We start from the raw sequence: 21,225 nt of genomic DNA on the forward strand, positions 1-21,225 counted from the left end.
GGGATGGAAATATGGTAGACAATGAAATGACCAGATTTTTGGCAGGTCTAAAGCGACATTAAACATAATACAGTAAAAGAATCGAGTTCCATGAACGATACTTACTTACTAACTTGTATCCAACTCGGTGGGTCGAGGTACGAACGTTTCCTTTCTCGGCCGCTCAAATTTCCATGAATCTTCTTTCACACTTCCTTTAATTTCCATTTTATCTACAAAATCATGACTTCATCAAGTCGACGGCGAAGACTCTACGCCTGCGTTTATTTATGATATCTCTCAGTATGTGCCTTCAGTAAACAATTGTATGCGAACGACATGCCGCAGTGACACGAATAGGGCTTCTCATTGGTATGGACTCTTTTATGAACGCGGAGGGTGTATCTGGTTTGAAAGGATTTTTCACATGTTTCACATTTGAACTTTCGTTCCATGGTATGGACCAGCATATGTTTCTCGAGTGCTCTTCTGCGAAATTTTTAGAAAAATTATGAAATTCGGATCGAACACAAATCTGAGAAATGATAACAGATGGCGTTGCTGCCGCTGCAATCATTTCTCTGACACAAATGGGCAAAACTTCAAATGGTCAAAACTTACTCATTCTTGAACAATTTCTCGCAAATTTTGCATGGAATTTCTGGATCAAAATGATAACTTCGGTGTATTCGTAGCGCTTGCTTCCGTTTGAAAGCTGTAAGATTGGATATCAATTTAGATTGGAAAAGAGTCTATGGAAAATTTACGTGTTCAACACTTTACCTCTTCCACATACATCGCAGCTATGTTCTGGCTGTTTAAAGTGGATCATTCTCTTGTGAACCTGCAGCTCATAAGGGGCTGCGAATGCTGACGCACAATCATCTATGTCACAGGCGAATGGTTTCAATCCTACAATTCAAAGGTTTGGAGTAATAAGCGTCGGATTTGATGAGGTCGGAAAATTAAGAGTGTCATCAGCGACAGACATTATAGGCCACGGGTCAGATTGACGAAAACAAATGTCCACTACTTACCGTTGTGCTTGTTAATGTGAAAGGGAAACTTGTAATTCTGAATTAGTTTCCCACATATGTGACACGCCTTTATTCCTTTGGAGTGTTTAGCTTGACTCGTCCGTTTCCGTTTCGGGTATTTTTTCTTTGTGACCTGCCCGTCTGATTTTGATGAAGAATCGCGATCATCATCTATGCTCACATCTACAGTTTCTTTCGTCTCACGTTCATCCTCATCGACTTCTTCCGGAACATATATCGAATCACTTTCATCTACGCCAATCCCTTCCGAAATCTCGTCGTCACTTTCATTTTTCACTTCGATTTCATTTTTGATTTCCATTTCGTTTTTAATATCGACTTCCACTTCACAGTCATCCTGATCCCGCTGATCCATAATTCTTTTCAGTAATTCTTCGTTGTTTTGTTTGCATTTATTTTGGAATTCCAACATTGCCTTTACTGCTTCAACGCAACTTATACAGATTTTCTGTGGCAGATTGTCCCCTGGTTGTATCTGTGGGAAAAGGAGCAACGAATTATATTTCCGATTTCATTCATCACTTGCTCTAAGGATAATATTCAATTACCATGACTGTGGTGAATGTTTCAATTATTTGTCTCGTAATTTGTGTAGCCTTTTTGGTGGACCTTGTTGCATTGGAGTGCTCGCTGGAATGAATACTAACTAATTTTGCTTTTTCAGTCAGGCAAAGCCGACACATTGTTGCAAAAACGGTTCGATCGAACATGATGAAGAAAGAAACAATTTTTTTTACTCGTTTGAATTCTACTGAATAAATATCTCAGTTGTTGTAAAAACAGAACAACTCACAAAAACTTTGACATTTCATGGGACCATAGCCGTGTAAGCATCGAAGCAGGTACTTATTTCATTGTAACCTATACATAACTTCATCCATATTTTTACGAAAAATCGTGTAAGATTGATATAACCAATGAAAGTACAAACCCAGGTGTGGTCTGTCCATACAATTCGGTGGAAATAGCGATTTCATATAAAAAAACTCGTCTTTCAATGATTTTCATAGAAACGTGAGTTTATTTTTATGAAATCGCTATTTCCTCCGCTCCATACAAATTTTGATATTAGGCCATACCTATAGAGTACAGGTTTCTTCCAAGCAACGAACAAAATGAACCTTACATGAACCGATGTCATCCATGCACAAGAACAGATTTTTTAACGGTCATTTGAGCAATGTTCTGAAAGAACAGGTTAAGCCACTTCTGAGTTGATCACGAAGGCGGTGACAAACAAATTTTGACAAATAGATGCTTTTTATTGACAGATTGTTTGAAATGTCAACTTGATAAAAACAATTTTTTTTTTCAAGTTGACGTTTTAAACAAACTGAAATGAGTCTGTTCAATAAAATGTGTGTGTCACCCGCCTTCGTGGGCAAGGTTCTGAAAGAACCAGGTTAAGACAACTATGAGTTGATCACGAAGGCGGTGACACACAAATTGAGTTCAGCGGCTACGAAGTTTATATGAAAAAGGCAACATAACAAAAACAAAATTCCGAATTTTCCTAAAAAACATTTTCTTCAAGATGATTTCACACACAATCTGTACTGAGTGCGTTTATCGATTTCGGTGTCAACCGCTCTCGTGGGTGTCTCAACCTGTTCTTTCAGAACCTTGTTCGTGGGTGGGTATCTTAAAATTTCTTAGTGGACTAGTGGACAGAATTCAGGGGAATCAAAGATGCCCTAAGAAAATTCTAATATGGATCTCGAATTCTAATGGGTTTATAGTTTCGTTAGTCATGCGACAGGTAATAAATGGCTTCATAATATACCCACTCTGCCTTCCTTATCAATAACATCGCAAGACAAATTGTAACGCAGCATAACTGATTCTACTAGACTTGACTTGAAAAATTTGTCGACTTCAATTTCTAACAGCACCAATTGAAGAATAAGAATCTAGAATGTCAAATGTTAAATTACTAAATTTTCAACATAAATAGAGTTTGGAGTCGTTAGTTCTTGTGCGACGTTATAGCGTAGCAGGGCATCGCTAGAGGTTTATTCTTGCACTCTCGACACTGCCATTCCTAGATAGGTGGATACGACTTCTAATTTATTCTTGGAGTTTATAATTGAAATCGTATATGGAAAGACCATACCATGTACACCATGTGTGCACCCAGTATCAACATTGACACCAAGTATGTTGCCTAAAAGTTTTTTAACAAACAAACAAAAAAACAAAAACTGAATGCTGTAGTTGAGAAATGAATTTAGGACCAAATTTTATAGAATAAGATGAATCATGTCCGGCTATTTGAAAGGGACCTGGCTGACAACACTGAGGTGTGTTTAGTTGAATGCATCTCAATGATGCCAGCCAGGTCCCTTTCAAATAGTTAGTCGGTACCACAAAATTGTCACTTAAATATCCGTTCAAACTTATTCGTGAGCATTTTCAATTTCAAATCATGTATTTACTTAAGCCAATATGGAATGTGAGTTTCATTGCGAAGTAGGAATAGGAAGAATAGCTTACATTTGCTAGATTTTAAAGTGCAACAGCTGTATGACAACATTATTTAAAGGAAACTGTTTTCCAACCATTTCAATACAGAATTGACTTGAACCACGGCAGAGTAAAAGTAACCCCTCCTGCCAGGTTTACTTTTACTCTGCCGTGCTTGAACCAATATAACAAACTTTTAATTGATGAAAATATTTTATTTACCTAGCCATAAATAGCCTTCCTAAGTAACCTGAGCTCGATTACACCCTAGAAAAGATAACTTAAAAACGAAATAACAAATGGATCGAAGCACGACACTTATATATCCGGCCTCTGCATAAGAAATGAGAACTTGTCGGCTGCTAGCATGATCAGAGAGTTACACAAATTTTGATAGATGATATGTTCGCAGATTGATGTTTCATCGTGATAACCCGATGTTCAGGGATGTTATTCAATTTTCTGGTCACAAGTAAAAAACACGTTTGTTTAAATTGTCGACGTTTCGCCAAAATTTATTGGCATCTTCAGGACTAACGATACTGCAAAAAACAAAATTTGCAGTTCGTAACTTAAATCAAGACAATTCAATCTTTCTATCGTTATTAAACTTACACAAAATTGTAATAAAAGCAAGCGATGAAAATTATATCGCGTATCTATTCTCAACGGGAGTCGAAATTGAAAAGAGAAAAAACTTATCAGAAATGAGTCATGTCACATATAATCGAACTAACAGAGAAGTGTAGAGAAAACACTTTGTCAACATAAACGGTTAGCTAATGAAATTTAGCGGCAAAAAACAAAACTCTTCTCAATTCAAATTCAAAAACTCTACGTCCCATAAGCTATTGTAGACCTTACTTATGTTCTCGGTATCCTTCCTGAAATTCATTGAATCACTCGTGAGAATATTCAGTGATTCCAAAATCTGTCTTTTGAACTTGTTCGGTTCGACCATCAAAATTGAAACTTTATCGAAATCCGGAGCATGACCATCTTGGAAATGACGAACTAAAGCTGTCTGTCCTTTGCTAGCATCCTTACATTCGTTCGATTTTGTGATGTCAGAACTGTTACGAGTTGGCTACAAACCTTTCAAGACGAATAGCGTTAATTTCACAGCGTTGAAAGACAAATGCACAACTCACGAGAAATGCAACGTCGTTTACAAGATCCCTTGCATGGGAGATGGTTTTTCTGCGAATCGATGCAAGCTTTCGTACATTGGTCAAACGGGCAACAAAGTCGAGAAAAGGATGGAGCAACACAGTTCTGACATCACAAAATCGAACGAATGTAAGGATGCTAGCAAAGGACAGACAGCTTTAGTTCGTCATTTACAAGATGGTCATGCTCCGGATTTCGATAAAGTTTCAATTTTGATGGTCGAACCGAACAAGTTCAAAAGACAGATTTTGGAATCACTGAATATTCTCACGAGTGATTCAATGAATTTCAGGAAGGATACCGAGAACATAAGTAAGGTCTACAATAGCTTATGGGACGTAGAGTTTTTGAATTTGAATTGAGAAGAGTTTTGTTTTTTGCCGCTAAATTTCATTAGCTAACCGTTTATGTTGACAAAGTGTTTTCTCTACACTTCTCTGTTAGTTCGATTATATGTGACATGACTCATTTCTGATAAGTTTTTTCTCTTTTCAATTTCGACTCCCGTTGAGAATAGATACGCGATATAATTTTCATCGCTTGCTTTTATTACAATTTTGTGTAAGTTTAATAACGATAGAAAGATTGAATGGGACGTTGAACTTTTGACATTTTTTGTATTTAGATTAAGAATGTTATTGTAAACAAAAAAATGTTCTACACTAGTGCCGAATTTTCAAGTTTTATACTTTTAATTTATACTTCAATTACGACTACGACCCAAATTCAACCCAAAAGCATACCTTTTTCGTGAGAGAATTAAGAAAAAATGACATGAGAAGAAAAGAGAGGCATATATAGGCGTATAGTCTTTTTTATGTTTGACTGATATTTGAAAATCAGAAAACAATTAATTAAAAATATAAATGTTTATAATTTATCGATAGTGTAGAATAATTTTTTGCTTAGAATTATGTTGTCTATCGAAATTATTGAAACTTCAGTCCCCCATTGTCTTGATTTAAGTTACGAACTGCAAATTTTGTTTTTTGCAGTATCGTTAGTCCTGAAGATGCCAATAAATTTTGGCGAAACGTCGACAATTTAAACAAACGTGTTTTTTACTTGTGACCAGAAAATTGAATAACATCCCTGAACATCGGGTTATCACGATTATCGTCATATGGTCAATTTCAACATCGAACCCACTCCATCAGGTTCAACAGTAAAATTGATGTTTCAAAAACGGAATGCAGAGGTCAGGTAATATTTATGGGGTCGTGACCAGAGCCTATTTTCGTCAAATAAATTCTCTCAATTCACAAAATTTCACCACATTTTATTTTGGTGAAATTTTGGTATATTTATCGAAATTAGAAAAGCTTGTGATATTCTGGAAAAGTTCAGCATCATTTGTGCTTGTGCTTGTGCTTTGTTTGGTAAAATTTAAGGAATTCATGACAGGCAAATAATCGAATTTAGAGAAATTTCATATAAATAATTCACGCCGTAAGTGCGGTCGAAATTCAAAATGGAAAGTGCGGAGGTCTTTTTAACGTAGCGTCATTTTCATACAGGGAAGCGTTGAAATGTATTTTTTGGTTCACATTTTCATCGAATCGTTCACTTAAAATTCAAATTTTAGGCACACTTACGGCGTGAATTTCTCTAAAAATAAGCTCTGGTCGTAACCTTAGACATCAGAGATTTGTTCAAAGAAACATAAACTGAAAATTGCTGTAGCTTACTCTCTCTTTCTCTTTTGTCTATCATACAATGTGTTTAATCGCCAGTCTTAAAAATCGGATTATGTACACGAGATGTAGAATTGTAAGGAAGTAGAAATAAATTTAGAAAATTAAAAAAAAATTCCGGGAACGAAATTTATTTTATTTTTCCAGCATAGCTCTGTTTCAGCCGATGTATAATACAGACACATTTTGACATTTAAAATGATAAAATTTATGGAAATGAAAAACTGTTTCTTTATTCCCGGTATAGTAATGAAGAGTTTTTAACCCGAGCCGAGCCGAATCGTATTCGTCATCGATCATTTGAATTACAAGGGAAGAAAAGGACTTCTCTTCACAACAACTACGGAGATCGTAAATTTCACCTCCCAAACACAATTTTTCAACCAAACCAAATACGCCCATTCACTTCTATAGTCATTTGTATGCTTGCTAAGAGGACCGAAAGTAAAGCTGTCAATTTAAGGGGCGAAAGCGATAGCTTACTTTCGGTCCTCTTAGCAAGCATACAAAACTTAATACGTAACTCTTTCGGCCTCCTCAATCGATACGTAAATAACTATTGTATGCTTACTAAGAGGAACGAAAGTAAAGCTGTCAATTCGCGGGGCGAAAGCTTTCGCTTTCGCCCCTTGAATTGACATTTCTTTACTTTCGGTCCTCTTAGCAAGCATACAAAACTTAATACGTAACTCTTTCGGCCTACTCAATCGATACGTAAATAACTATTGTGTACCTGATTTGCATGATTTGCCTTCGGCCACGGGCTGCAAACTTCGCACACGGTTGAATTTTTTTACTTTCGTCCCTTGTGATCCAAATAACCAATTTTCGTGTCTTCATAGAGGCGAAAATATTTTCGATACTCTTGGCTAACTGAGGTTTGTATTTTTTGATTTTCGTTTCGCTCTGTTGAGCAATGATTTAATATAAAGGGATTTCGTCTTATCTTTTAAATACCTAGAATTACTAGACGTATCATTCGGAATCGTTGGTAATTCGCTACCCGGAGTCGGCGGTGGACCGCTATCCGGAGACGGAGAATCGCCGTCCAAGGTATCCGCATTTTCCATTCTCCAACCGTTTATCTCTTGAATTAGTCTCCTGCATGCTGTACATATTTGATGGTCATGGGTCACTACCTGTATTCGTACAACGGAGAGTAATACTTATTAGAGTTCGAATTCTAACTCGTTTTTCTATGATCACTACTGGTCCAGGATCTTAGACACAAATTTAGAAGAATTGTTTTTAGTTATCAGTATGAACTTACCGCGTGAAACATGTCATTGATCGTTCTAATTTCATGATTTTCAATTAAATTCAAAGTTTCTGCTCTGTAACACAATGCGCAGTTCGTTTTTGTTGTTGACTCACTTTTTCGAAATCGGCTTGTTTGTTTTTGCTTAATTTTTCTATAACTTATAATGAAGTTATAACATTCCACGCATACGCCGTACGTCGCAGGGGCTGAACGGATCTGTGAAGAATAAAGAAAAACGTCTACACTTTCTAGCCTCTCTCGCTATTGGAGAGATGATACGACTATGATTTGATATTTATGATAAACTGCAGATTTTGCATGGAGAATTTACCGACAGTGCGAATAGTTCACAGAACTTCTTCAAATAGCTGCTAAACTTATTAATTTTGGAATGAAAATAAACCTTCTAAAACAAACACTGTCAGCAAGAGAAATGATAAAAAAAAAATTCATTTGTGTTCATAATTACTTAATATTTGATAAAATTTCTGTTTTTAGCCCCGTACGAAGTACGAAGGGGCTTATAGGATTACGATGCCGTGTGTAATTGATGGAATTCGAAGCAGACGGTAAGGGCAAAGTGTTTGCCTATGTTCATAGATAACGAATCCGCAATAAAAATTTTGTCCGTCCGTCCGTCTGTCACGTCGATATCTTGAGTAAATCAAATCCGATTTCAAAAAAAAAAAAATTTCCCTGAAAGATAGTCAAAATAGTGAGGCTAAGTTCGAATATGGGCGATTTTAGGTCGACCCTTCCGGAGCTGGGGCCCAATAAGTGCCTAACTGTTTTTCGACGATATCTCCAGACATTTAAGCACTACACTTGTAAGTGATACGTCAAATGAAAGGTATTTACAATACGGATCGACAAAAAAAAAGTTTATGAAAATTGGATGACCGACTCGTGAGTTAGACCCCTTGGTGTGAACTAGGTACAGGGCGGCAAGCCGTTTTTGCTTGTAGGTTGGCCAAATTTGAACGTATTTAGATGGATTTTGCTTTATTAGATAGGTAATGACCGTACCAATCAGGGAAAAAAATTGTTGTAGCTGGAATTACCCTCTTTTTTTCCACGTATAAAAAACCCCAGATAAATTCTGTTGCAAGCCATAAAGTTAGTTGAAGTAAAATGTCGCTCCAGGAGACCCATATTTTTCAGTGTTTTCAACTTGTTTTTGGTCTTCAAACAGGCTGGAGCGATGGGAATGAAATAAACTAAATCAAAATTACATGTTCAGCTCGAAATTGTCTTGAACCGAGCGATCATTGGTCTTGAAAATTTTGCTTTCCTCCTTCTTCGTAGAAGGTGGAAAACCTCATTTCTTTTACTTCACAAAATTAACAGAAACTCAATTGCTTGCTACGAATATAGGTTTATTGTAAAGCAGAGATCCGCAGCGTTCGTTTACAGTCAATAAATGGTCACTCAAGATGTAATTTGTGCTTCACAAGAGGTCACACAATATGGAAATGTGTGTAAAATAACGTTTTTTATATGTAAACGAACGCTGCGCATCTCTGCTTTACAATGAACCTATATTCGTAGCAAGCAATTGAGTTTCTGTTCATTTTGTGAAGTAAAAGAAATGAGGTTTTCCACCTTCTACGAAGAAGGAGGAAAGCAACATTTTCAAGACCAATGATCGCGCGATTCAGGACAATTTCGAGCTGAACATGTAATTTTGATTTAGTTTATTTCATTCCCATCGCTCCAGCCTGTTTGAAGACCAAAAACAAGTTGAAAACACTGAAAAATATGGGTCTCCTGGAGCGACATTTTACTTCAACTAACTTTATGGCTTGCAACAGAATTTATCTGGGGTTTTTTATACGTGGAAAAAAAGAGGGTAAGTCCAGCTACAACACCCTATAGTCAGTTCCGCGGATAAATTCTGTTGCAAGCCAGTAGCACTGACCAAACATTGACCATATTTTGAGTTATAAGTCTAGAACGGGTGGCGGCCCATACCGATGATTATACTCTTTATGAAGGTCTGCCAAAGGCCTATATTCCTACAAATTTTCAACTTTTAGAAACATGTCTATCTTGAGCTATCACAAAAAAACTGTTTTCACCACCCCTTGACATGCTATGACTTTTCAAGAGTTCACTCCGAAAATGGGAAACTAACAGAAAAACTAAAAGATCCCTATTTCTTAGAATTGAAAGACGATTCTAAAGAGCTATAGCTTGCCTGGATCGCCGAACCATTGTATTTATTTTCACCAAAATTGGTTCAAGTTTTGGCGATATCACTCTTAAATATTAAAATCTCATCAAATTATTTCATTTTGGTTAAATTTACGAACAAACTTCGAAAAAGCTAAACGTGGGAATTATTGAGATGCGCCATAGCACGGCAGAGTAAAAGTAACCCAGGCAGGAGCGCTTGTTTGACTAGGGACCCGAATAATCTAGTAGCCGTATGTTTTTTGCGAATTAAATTTTTCAACTTATGTCAGTGTTCATTTGAGTTCATTTTCATACAGTGTATAAGGTCCCTCATTTGACGTTTCAATAATGAACCGCTCCTGCCAGGTTTACTTTTACTCTGCCGTGGCCATAGGAGTTGTTTCATTTTGGTTGTCAGACACAAACAAGCGACGTTCTCGATAATTAAAAGTTACGATAATACCACAGGGGTGTAACTTAGAACAATTTTTATTGTCGCTGCTAGAACATTTTTGATTTTTGTAGCCCTGTTGAATGTCGTTCAAAAACATCGAATCGTTTTTTAATTTTCTGAATGTTATAGTTTTCGGCAACAACGATTTTCTGTTATAGTAACTTTTAATTGTCTTCGGCAATTGCCTAAATCGATGGCATTTTACGACAATTTTTATGGTAAAGTGGATACGTGGATAATACTTACACGGCCAGTCATCTCGTTCCATAAGTCTATGAATCTTCTTCGCGAAATATAGATAATGGTTGTTGATGCGGCTGCTATGAAGCAGTTTTCGCAAATCAGATATTCGCTCATTCTAATTATTAGCCTAGATAGGATAATAATCAGAAAAACGGTCACACACTTTAATCGTTTAAGACTTGTGATTGATAATATTTTGTTTTGTTTGTTTGTTCGGCCAGGTTGTTTTGTTTTGATTAATTGAAAAATAAGACACATAACAGCAGTGACATTTCATACAAATTTTTGGTCGTTTACAATATGACGTATGAATATACAATAAAGATAAGCGGCGTCGCTGTTGAGAGGAGCATTCTCTTTGTCGGATTTTTTCTTTAATTCTGACGTGTAAAATTCCCCATAATCGGGGGACTGTAATTACTAGATCGATTCTTATTTATAACGATGAAGAAAGCTTATTGATATGAAATATGTTGAATGTATCATGCCACATCTCTGCTTCTAGCATGAACATAAGAAATAGGCCAAGCATTTTCTTGTAAAGATAGGAGTCAAGCGAATTTCCAGAAGATCGGTTGTATCAATTTATCAAAACCGTAATGTCAGCGTTAGGCCCTCATAGAAAAAACTAATTTCAGTGGTTGACGTCACCTAATAGTATACGTAGGAAACAGGGCCTACTTTTTGGAAACTAATTTCTTGAATTTCTCGAATTTTCTCGAATTTCTTAAAATTTCTCGAATTCGAGAAATTAGTTTCTTGAAATTTCTGGAATTTCTCGAAGTTTCTCGAATTTCTTGAATTTTCTGGAATTTCTTGAAATTTCTCTAATTCGAGAAAATCAAGAAACTTTGAGAAATTCAAGAAATATTTCTCGAAGTTTCTTGAATTTCTAGAAGTTTCTTGAATTTCTCAAAGTTTCTTGATTTTCTCGATTTTCTCTAAAAGTTTCTAAAAAGTAGGCCCTGAGGAAATCATTGGGAGTACAAAACACGAACAGAAGTTTTCTCTTCCCTCCCACGTTTAGTGATTTAAATTGGGATATATATTCTACCGATAAATTAATTCAAAACTACCGATAAAAAATAATAAATGACCGATAAACACGGTTAAATTCAGGGCGAACGCTGTTTCGACCTCTAAATGTGACGGTGGTCCCAGGACAGTATATAACTGCCCATCATCTATATAGAACTAATCGAAACATTTATAAATACGCTCAGTCCAACATTCTAGCGTGAAGGAAGAAGTAGGAACCTTCTTTAATAAGGTACTTGCTGCTTGTCAACCAGAATATAGCATTCGAAAGAAAAGAAACAGAAGAAGAAGAAAAAATCCAAAAGGCAACTAAATTCACTCTGGAAGATATCCTCCCTAATTCACACCGTAAGTCCGCTGCAAATTCAAAACGCACCACAGCCAAAGGCAGCGTTGTATTTGGTCAACTCGCTTTATTATCATATACGAATATGGTGGCGGGACATTTCTCCACCGTCAATATCGTCAGGAACGATATTATCGTTTTTTTGGACGATACTATCGTCTAAAAAACGATATTATCGATCAAAAAATTTTCATCCAGGACGATAATATCGTCTAAATTGAAAAATTCTAAAATATTGTCTGGACGATTGTATCGTTTTATTGTCGATATTATCGTTCAAAAAACGATATTATCGTTTTCTGGACGATATTACCGTTCTAGAAAATCTAATGGATATTTTCGTTTTCTGTACGATAATATCGTCCAAAACGATAATATTGTCCTGGGCGATATTATCGTTTTCTTAAACGATAATATCGTCCAGGACGATACTATCGTTTAAAAAACGATAATATCGCCCAGGACGATATTATCGTTTAGTTTTGGGTGGTAATATTGTCCAGGACTCAATTTTACTCAGAGGTGCAGCAAGAACCGAATTCTCTTCCAAAATATCGAAAAACAATTGTCAGAGGAAATCACCTACACATCAGTGTTTAAAAAAGGCGTTTAGTTCGTCCCTAAATAATTCATCTTTTTACGAAATGAATACCAATTTTGATTGTACATAAAAAGCGTTTTAACACGCCGAGCGATCCGGCCCATTGCCCCGGAGCGAAGCGGAGGGCCGCAATGCGAGCCGGGCGCCGGAACGGTGTCGGAACTTAGGAGTTAATTTTTTTTCTCGCATCGTCTCATAATTAGTTTGTGTAATTTTTCTAAATAAAATTTAAATTTACGGAACCAAATGAACCAATTTTTAATATATATTTGCCGTCTATAAAAAGGTGTTTATCTACAAGATTTTGTGTTTCGTCTTCAACAACCATCCAGAACGATAATATCGCCCAGGACGATATTATCGTCTAGAATTTTTATTTAGTGTAGTTATGTCGCCTCATCACGAGTTGAAATATATTCGTCAGTAAGAATATTATGGAATCTGTAATAAGTCACGGTTCCTTTAATTAATTTTCCAGCGTGAAAATCTGTATGATACAGTGTCCAGTTTCAGTACTCTATTAAGAGAACTACTCACTTGAAGTGCGTTGTACCATATCAATCTCTGTGCAATTTTATGTTCAGAACATTTCATCGAAACAAATTTTGCTTATTTTTCAGCTTTTGGTAATACTACTGCCTTGTCCGCAAATGCTTTCTTCTCATTGTCTCGAGTCCATTCAACCAAATGGGTATTTTTGCGATGTGAATACATGTTTGCACTAGATTTGAATTTTTTATCGCAGTACTGACATTTGTATAGATCTTCACCGGTATGTGTTGCGACGTGTTCCTGCAAATAAGCGCATGAAAGATGCATTCATATCGGGATTCCCCAACGACATAGAACTGATACCTTCAAATTTTTAGCGCATTTGAACGCTTTATCACACAATACGCATTCATGTTTTCGTTCAGCATGATAACTACGCATATGACCACTCAGTTTTTGCTTATGCCGTAACACCTTGTCACATACCGGACAATTCACCGGTTTATTATCCTGATGTTGTTCCTTTATATGCCTAGTGAGGACGTACTTGGTTTTAAACCTACAAACATTCATGCCATTTATTGAGAACCAATTGCAATCTTTGCACGCTCGAATTAACCTACCAACCATCACAAATGTTGCATTGAACTTTCGGTGGAGGTGTTGTCGAATGTTCGATGGTAACGTGATGGCCGAGTGTATGTTTCGATTTGAATTGACGTGCACATATCTCACAGACGTAATCATGTAATTTATGGACGGCACGAATGTGGTTTTTTAGCATGATAGCTGAACGATAGCTGAAATCAATTCGAAAAGCGGAGGCTAATGACAGCCATATTGTTGGGAGGTCAACAAACCTCACATTGAATTGAAAACGGACCAAACTTACTTTTTACCGCACTTCTCGCATGGATATTCGACGCCAGCAACTGGGTGTATGGTCTTTGTGTGAAGTCTCAATATTGCTTCCGTCGGAAAACTACTTGAACATGAGCTGCATTTGAAGGCCCGTGAATCGATTGGCACGTGATTAGCAATGTGAATTTTGAACGAATATTTGGTCTTAAAATTCCTCTCGCACTGTTCGCAACGATATGTATCCGGATTGGTGTGACCACGCATGTGAGCAGCCATCGAGTGACGCGCCTCAAATTTCTTGTCGCAACAAGTGAGATAGCCATGTACTTTGTGAACCATACGATAATGCCGTTTCACATCCAATAACGTTTCGAATGTAACATCGTTGCAAAGGTCGCATTTCATAGTGAACCATTCACAGATTCGAGCATCCAATTCCTCTTTGATTGCTCGATTCTGGTTTATCAATTTAACAGATCGACGATGGGAGCTAGAAACTTTACGTTCGATGGGACCCAGTCGATTTTCATCAATTTGTGAGGATTTGCCGAAAGGTTTCACTTTACGTCTGGAGGTGTGCGGTGTACCATTGGAATCTTCATTATAACCGAAGTCGTCTGCTTCATTTTGTTGCAAATTTATCGTTCCCGATGCTAGCTCTGCTTCCTCGCACTTGACTATACTCAAATCGGGCTCAACAACAACAGTTTGATCCTTGTCATCTCCATCGCTTGTGATAGAGTTCCAGTAAGACTTCTGGCATTGCTCCACTCTTTGGTAAAACTCGTGGAAGGATTTGGTTTGTATCCAACAAATTTGGCACAACCACTCTGTCAGCCCATCATTTTTAGTGACCTTTACAAATGAGACTATAATAGTCGTGATCGAATGGTATATTCTTGACCACGTCTCACCTGAAACCAGAAATGTTTTGCCAATATTGTGGCGATTGTTGAATGATGAAATGTTGTCCAAATGTTCACTACATCCTCACTGGTCTGCAGACATAAACGACAGAGTTGTGTAGGATCCATGTTAGGAATAGTTGCATCAACAGCAACTTTTCTTCCGTATGTAAACAAAAGCAGTTTATTTTGACAGAAAATGCAATTCACCAGCACAATGCACTTTTTGACAGGCTTCCAACAATATGCAGCTTATGCAGTAGATGCACTCGATGCATTCTGACAATTACGATTTGTAGTAGATTCAGGATGAAGACGTTAGATCGACAGATGCGATTACGATTTAAATTTAGTTAGGATTCATACTCAGTCGTATTATATACTCTATAGCCATTCTTAAGATGAATTGACTCAACTCTAAATTTTAGCCTAAATTTATGCGAACAAATGATATATTTATTGATGATAACTTTGTACATATACGCGTCTTTTCTGAAAAAAAAATGGCACAAATTCTGAGTTTTCTCGTAGAAGCACCTCAAGCGAAAGTGATCATAGTCGACAGCTGCCATAGAGTACTATTTTGTATGAAATTGCCTTTTTTTACAATGTCTTACAGTTATGTGACACACTGTCAAGTTGCAGTACCCTATTTAGAGTACAAGTCAAGCTTGGAGTGCGTTGGTAGAAAGTAGAAAGGCTACCTACATCACCACAAACATTTATCATTGTTAGTAACAATTTGTTACTCAATGCCAAAACACTTCTTGACACAAAACGATGGTCTTACTTTTTCGTCTTAAGACCGATTCGCAGTCACTCCGCCCTTTTCAAAATAACTATAAAAACTGTTCCCTCTATGCATTGTTATAGCGTAAACGGCCACGGTTGGTTTGAAACGAGATTAAATAGGGAACGCCGACCACCAATAATTTTTTTTTCATATTACTAATCAGTGATGGACAAGAAAATCACACCGGAAAAAAATCAGACCAAACGGCTGGGCCGTTTCTGAGAACCAGAAGCTGTGTCGTCCACGGCCGGTGGAGAGGCGGTTAATTCTGACTTATATTGGGATCGGTAACGAGACTAATTCAAAAAATCACATTGGAACATCTGGTTACCAACCAGTGGTTGGGCAGCTGTAGCCCCGAGTAGTAGAAAAATGACGATTTTCTATGTGCGATATCTTCGAAAGGAAGCAACCGTGGAAGTTTTGGATTGTTGATATGGATAGAGGGTTACAAGCCCTATCCACCACTAGTAACTGATTTTTTAGATGTTGTCTCTAATGGCCAATTTTTAACCATTTTTTTTTGCTACCATCGGCGAACTTTGAGCACTGCTGGAACAGTTGCTTATCTCTAAGCTGAAGCTTTGTTACGATATTAAACATGAAACGCATCGGTCTCGACGCGTACCCTTTTTGTTAGATTTTATGAAGCGACATCGCTCTACGACGAAATTTACAAACGAATCTTAAATTTCGAAATTATAGCTCAGCTACTTCGTGTCCAACAGTTGAGTATCGAAGAAGTCAGATATGACTGATTTCGGTGTAAATTTCACTATTGGGCTTGGGCTTATGCGGGAATTCTGGTTTCTTCTAAAATTCAATAATTCTGTAGGTTTTTGGTTATCAAATCTTTTTTAGTGAGCCAATAATGATTTAGCAACTGTTTTAAATAAAATAAATTCAATAAGGGAAATCTTTTTTTGTCAGCAAAATTATTCTTTTTTTGCAGCAAAATTATTTTTTTTATCAGCAAATTTATTGCTATTGTGACCAAATTTAATTCTTCGTCTGCAAATTTATTTTTTTGAAGCAGCAAATTTAATCTTATTTTGTCAGCACATTTATTGTTTTGCAATCTGCAAAATTAAATATTTTTTTAGCTATTTTTTAGCAGCAAATTTATTTATTTCTATCAGCAAAGTTAATACTTTTGTCAACAAATTTATTTATTCGTCATCAGCAAAATTAATTGTTTAGTTTAGCTATTTTTTAACAGCAATTCTATTGATTTGCAACAGCAAATTTATTCTACTTTTGTCAGCAGATTTATTTCTTGTCATAAGCAAAATTAATTGTTTATTTTAGCTATTTTTATCTATTTTTGGTGAAATGGATTTTCATATATGCTTTTCGTCACTAGTGGTGAAATGGACACCAAAACCCAATGCTTATCGAGCAACACCTCTAACCATTCGGCTATTGAGATATATAATCGCAGTGTAACAATTTTCAAAAGTTCATTTTTCGCAGCTGGTTGCAGAAAACGTTGTATGCAACACGTTGTGAAAGTGGTAGTTTTTGTCACATGCTTCGCTCGCTTCGCACGTTTGATAACATTACATCTAGTGACACAAACTACCACTTTTCGCAACTAGCTGCAGAAATTACTATTTCACGTCTTACGTCAACGTAAATAGTTATTGACACTACACGGACAATTCATTTCTTTTTACGAAATGGATACCAATTTTCATTGCACTTAAAAAGCGTTTTAACACGCCGAGCGATCCGGCCCATTGCCCCGGAGCGAAGCGGAGGGCCGCAATGCGAGCCGGGCGCCGGAACGGTGTCGGTAACTTAGGAGTTAATTTTTTTTCTCTCGCATCGTCTAATAATTAGTCTGTGTAATTCATTGCCCATAAAGAGCGTTTTAACACGCCGAGCGATCCGTAAACTTAGTTAAAGTGAAATTATTATGAAAGGTGTGCAAATTACGAAGCCCCATTCAAATCGAGGGATAAATGCTTTTTTAGGCACTAGGTGTGTAGATTGTCACTCGATACCGCAGGTCGAGCGTGACAATACACATCGTGTGCATAAAAGATCTATCACCGAGTTGTGTACAACGTTTTTCGCAATAAAGGCAACGGAAAGTTCTACTTTTCGTCGCTTGTTGAGTTGACGTTTTCGTGTTAGTGGTGTTAGTGATATAATTTTATATGTCCTACTGCGGGACATATGCTGATTGAAGATAGTAATTTTCCTACTTATAAAAAAATAAATTTGCAATTGAAACACTAATAAATTTGCTGACAAAAAGCAATAACTTCGAGGTATTAATTTTGCTGTTCGAAGGCATTAAAAGTGCATATTACAAAACAATAAATTTGCTGACTACAAAGTAATAAATTTGCTGCCAGGGATTTGCTGCAAAAGAATTATTTTTGCTGCTTAAAGTCAGTAATATTGCTGCTCAGAAAGCAATAAATATGCTGTTCGAGTACTAATAAGTTTGCTGAAAATAAGACTAATTTTGCTGATACAAAACACTAAATTTGCTGATAAAAAAGATTAAATTTGCTGCTAAAAAAAATAAATTTGCAGAAAAAAAGAATAAATTTGCTGATGAAATAAATAATTTTGCTACTAAAAGAATAAATTTGCTGACAAAAAAATAGATGCCAATTCAATAATAATTGCATAATTGGCATAACAGCATAATTGTTGATCCCATCAACGCATAATTGCTCGTGTGCTTTCGACATCCATATGAGTTCACCGAGTTCACGTTTACACGTTATAGTAGCTTACGATTTGGCTGATATATTGAATTTGAAAATTTTGGTTTTTGTATGAAAATAAGCAAAATTTCGTTTTTCAGATAACTGAAATCGCCTACGCTACTTACTTAGTTAGTTAGTTCCTATGGAAAAGTGGATCCAGCAACTCCTAAACGTCAGTTATTTTGTAAGTAAGATAAAGAATTTGCGTCACATTTACCCCTTAAGGGTTTTTGACCGATTTTAAATTAGTCAACAGTGTATGATTCTACAAACAAAGAAAGAAAGTGGTATTTTGACAGCGTCAAAACGAAGTTTGTTTGCTAGAGAGTGTATTGGTTCATTATTAATCGTTCAAATTTCGTCAGCAGAACATCAGTCGTGCATACATGATCATGATCAGTGTTTCGCGGAATTGCATAGATTTCTCAGAGGTTGGAAAAACAAACTTGGGTGTAACTTAGTTTCGCTTATATTCTCCCAGTTCTGATTATTTTTCAACATCTGTCACAATGTTCGTGTCCGTAGATGCCCTTTTCTCTTTCTCTTGAGTCCATTCCGCCAAATGTGCCTTTTTCAGATGTGAATACATATTTGCGCTGGATTTAAATTTTTTATCGCAGTACTGACATTTATATAGATCTTCACCGGTATGCGTTGCAATGTGTTCCTATTACCAATAGAATTATCATAAATCAATGACCCTATTGAGCACACGATCAGGAAAGTTACCTTCAAATTCTTGGGACACCGAAACGCTTTGTCACACAGTACACATTCGTGCTTTCGTTCAGCATGAGCAGTTCGCAAATGCTGGTTCAGTCTGTGCTTAGTGGGACACACCTTGTTGCAAACGGGACAACTGACCGGGTCGGTATGACGATGTTGCTCGGTCATATGCTTAGCAAGACCATATTCGTTCTTATACCTGCAAACAATTTGTTTTTTGGTAAATAAAGAACCTTGATCGTATCGTTCATAGCTTCTGCCATTCGTACCAATTTCCGCAAATATTACACTGGACTTTCGGTCGAGGCGTTGTCGCATGTTCGCAGAAAACGTGTTTCTGGAGTGTTTGTTTCGACTTAAATTGACGTGCACAAATCTCACAGACGAAATTGTGTAAAGTGTCATGGGTCTGCCTAATATGACATTTCAGGAGCAATTCGGACCGATAACTGAAAACAAATCGAAACGTTTAAGCGAGCCAAATCAACAGGAACCTCTGTCCAAACTTACTTTTTCTTGCATTTTTCGCAAGGGAATTTCTCGCCATTCTTTGAAGTATGTTTGTCTTGGACGTGACGCCTCAAAGTCGCTGCTTTAGCGAAACTACTCGTACATAAATCACATTTGAAGGCGCGCGAATCGAGCGGCACATGATTGTCGATGTGATTTTTCAACGCTTTGTTCGTCGTAAAACTCTTGCCACACTGCTCGCACCGGTATTCATCAGGATTGGTATGACAACGCATATGGGCGATGATCGCGTATCGGCGATTAAATTTATTACCGCAACAAATCAGATAGCCATGCATTTTGTGAACATCACGGTAATGTCGTCTCATATCCACCAATGTTCCGAATGGGACGTCGGGGCAAATATCACATTTCATCGAAAAATATTCACGGATTTGAGCGTCCAGTTTGCTAGACTCGGGAGTGATAATGTGCTGACGAATGTGATCCAATAACTTGCAACGGCGATGAAATTTTTGATCGCAACATTTCAGATAACCAATAGTCTGATGGACGTTGCGATAATGACACTTAACACCATACCAGGTGTCGAACTCGTCTTCGTCGCATATATCGCATTTCATTGAGAACCATTCACGGATTTGACCATTCAGTTCTTTATTCTGTTCCTCTCTGATTTTCTGATTGATTACTTTGTCAGATTGACTGAAGGAACTTATGTCCCGTTTAGCGGATACCTTTCGGTTATCATCACTTTGTGAAGGTTTATCCGAAGATTGACTGTTATCACTGGATGTTTGTGATGTTTTCGATGCATCATCGTAATCGTCATTGTAATCGAAGTCGTCCTCTTCATTTAGTTGCGAATCTATCGCTTGTACTGTCAGCTCTGTTTCCTCGCACTTCACTATAGTCAAGTCAGGCTCAATAACAATGGTCTCATCATTGCGACCACCATCGCTCTTAATCGATTCCCAGTATGACTTCTGGAATTGTTCCACTCTTTCGTAGAACTCGTGAAACGCTTTAGTTTGTTCCCAACAAATCGTGCATAGCCACTCCGTCAGACCGTCATTTTTGTTGAGCTATAGAGACGATTGTCAGTTCTGGTCCGTACAAAATTTTTTGATCACAAATCCGTCTCACCTGAAACCAGAAATGTTTTGCCAAAACTGTGGCGATTGTTGAATCTTGAAATGTTTCCCATATGTTCACTACATCTTCAATGGTGCGCAAACATAAACGACAGAGTTGTGGTTGATTTGACGAATCCATTCGCTTGGAACCAACATCAACAACAGATTTTTTTCACATAAACAAAATGTGTGCAGTCTGTTTTGACACACAACCTTTTACACCCACTATCATTCATACGAACGAACGAATGCACTTTTTTGACAGTTTTGTAGATGGTCTGTTAATTTCTAGCTGAGGAATTGTAGTAGATCTAACGTTTTGATATCTTCTTTTTAAATTTCTGAAGCTTAGTTTACACATCACGAGCGAAGCGAAGGTTTCATAGAAAATTTCGCTGATCTATGTAGCACATTGAAGCGAAGGAATGACAGGAATATGAATATGATACCCCAGACGATTTTTATTTGGGACAAGCAGAAATTACCTTTCATAGAGAAAGATTCTCTGATTTGAGGCTTTGTAGACTCTAGAGTCATAATGTGCTGACGGATGTGGTCCAACAACTGACAACGACGGTAAAATTTTTCGTCACAGCATTTAACGTAGCCAATTGTCATGTACGTTGCGATAAT

At 37.0% G+C, this 21,225-nt stretch overlaps 1 protein-coding gene and 1 long non-coding RNA gene across 2 annotated transcripts; both read right to left on the bottom strand.

The window, feature by feature from the left end:
* Positions 1 to 184: 184 nt before the first annotated feature.
* On the bottom strand, positions 185 to 20,834 carry LOC119082267 (zinc finger protein 93-like). The gene is made up of 10 exons (XM_037191772.1): positions 20,603 to 20,834; positions 19,496 to 20,541; positions 19,255 to 19,434; positions 18,989 to 19,184; positions 13,095 to 13,274; positions 1,586 to 1,801; positions 1,017 to 1,512; positions 763 to 891; positions 601 to 694; positions 185 to 468 (listed from the first exon to the last, which is right to left on the bottom strand). Exons 1-10 carry the CDS (start codon positions 20,729 to 20,731, stop codon positions 264 to 266), a joined length of 2,871 nt encoding a protein of 956 aa, XP_037047667.1. The 5' UTR covers positions 20,732 to 20,834; the 3' UTR covers positions 185 to 263.
* LOC119072847 lies at positions 3,695 to 4,215 on the bottom strand. The gene is made up of 2 exons (XR_005086936.1): positions 4,116 to 4,215; positions 3,695 to 4,042 (listed from the first exon to the last, which is right to left on the bottom strand). It is a non-coding gene; the product is annotated as an uncharacterized LOC119072847 (long non-coding RNA).
* Positions 20,835 to 21,225: the final 391 nt, after the last annotated feature.

This window comes from Bradysia coprophila, chromosome II, assembly GCF_014529535.1.
Source record: "Bradysia coprophila strain Holo2 chromosome II, BU_Bcop_v1, whole genome shotgun sequence".
NCBI lineage: Eukaryota > Metazoa > Arthropoda > Insecta > Diptera > Sciaridae > Bradysia > Bradysia coprophila.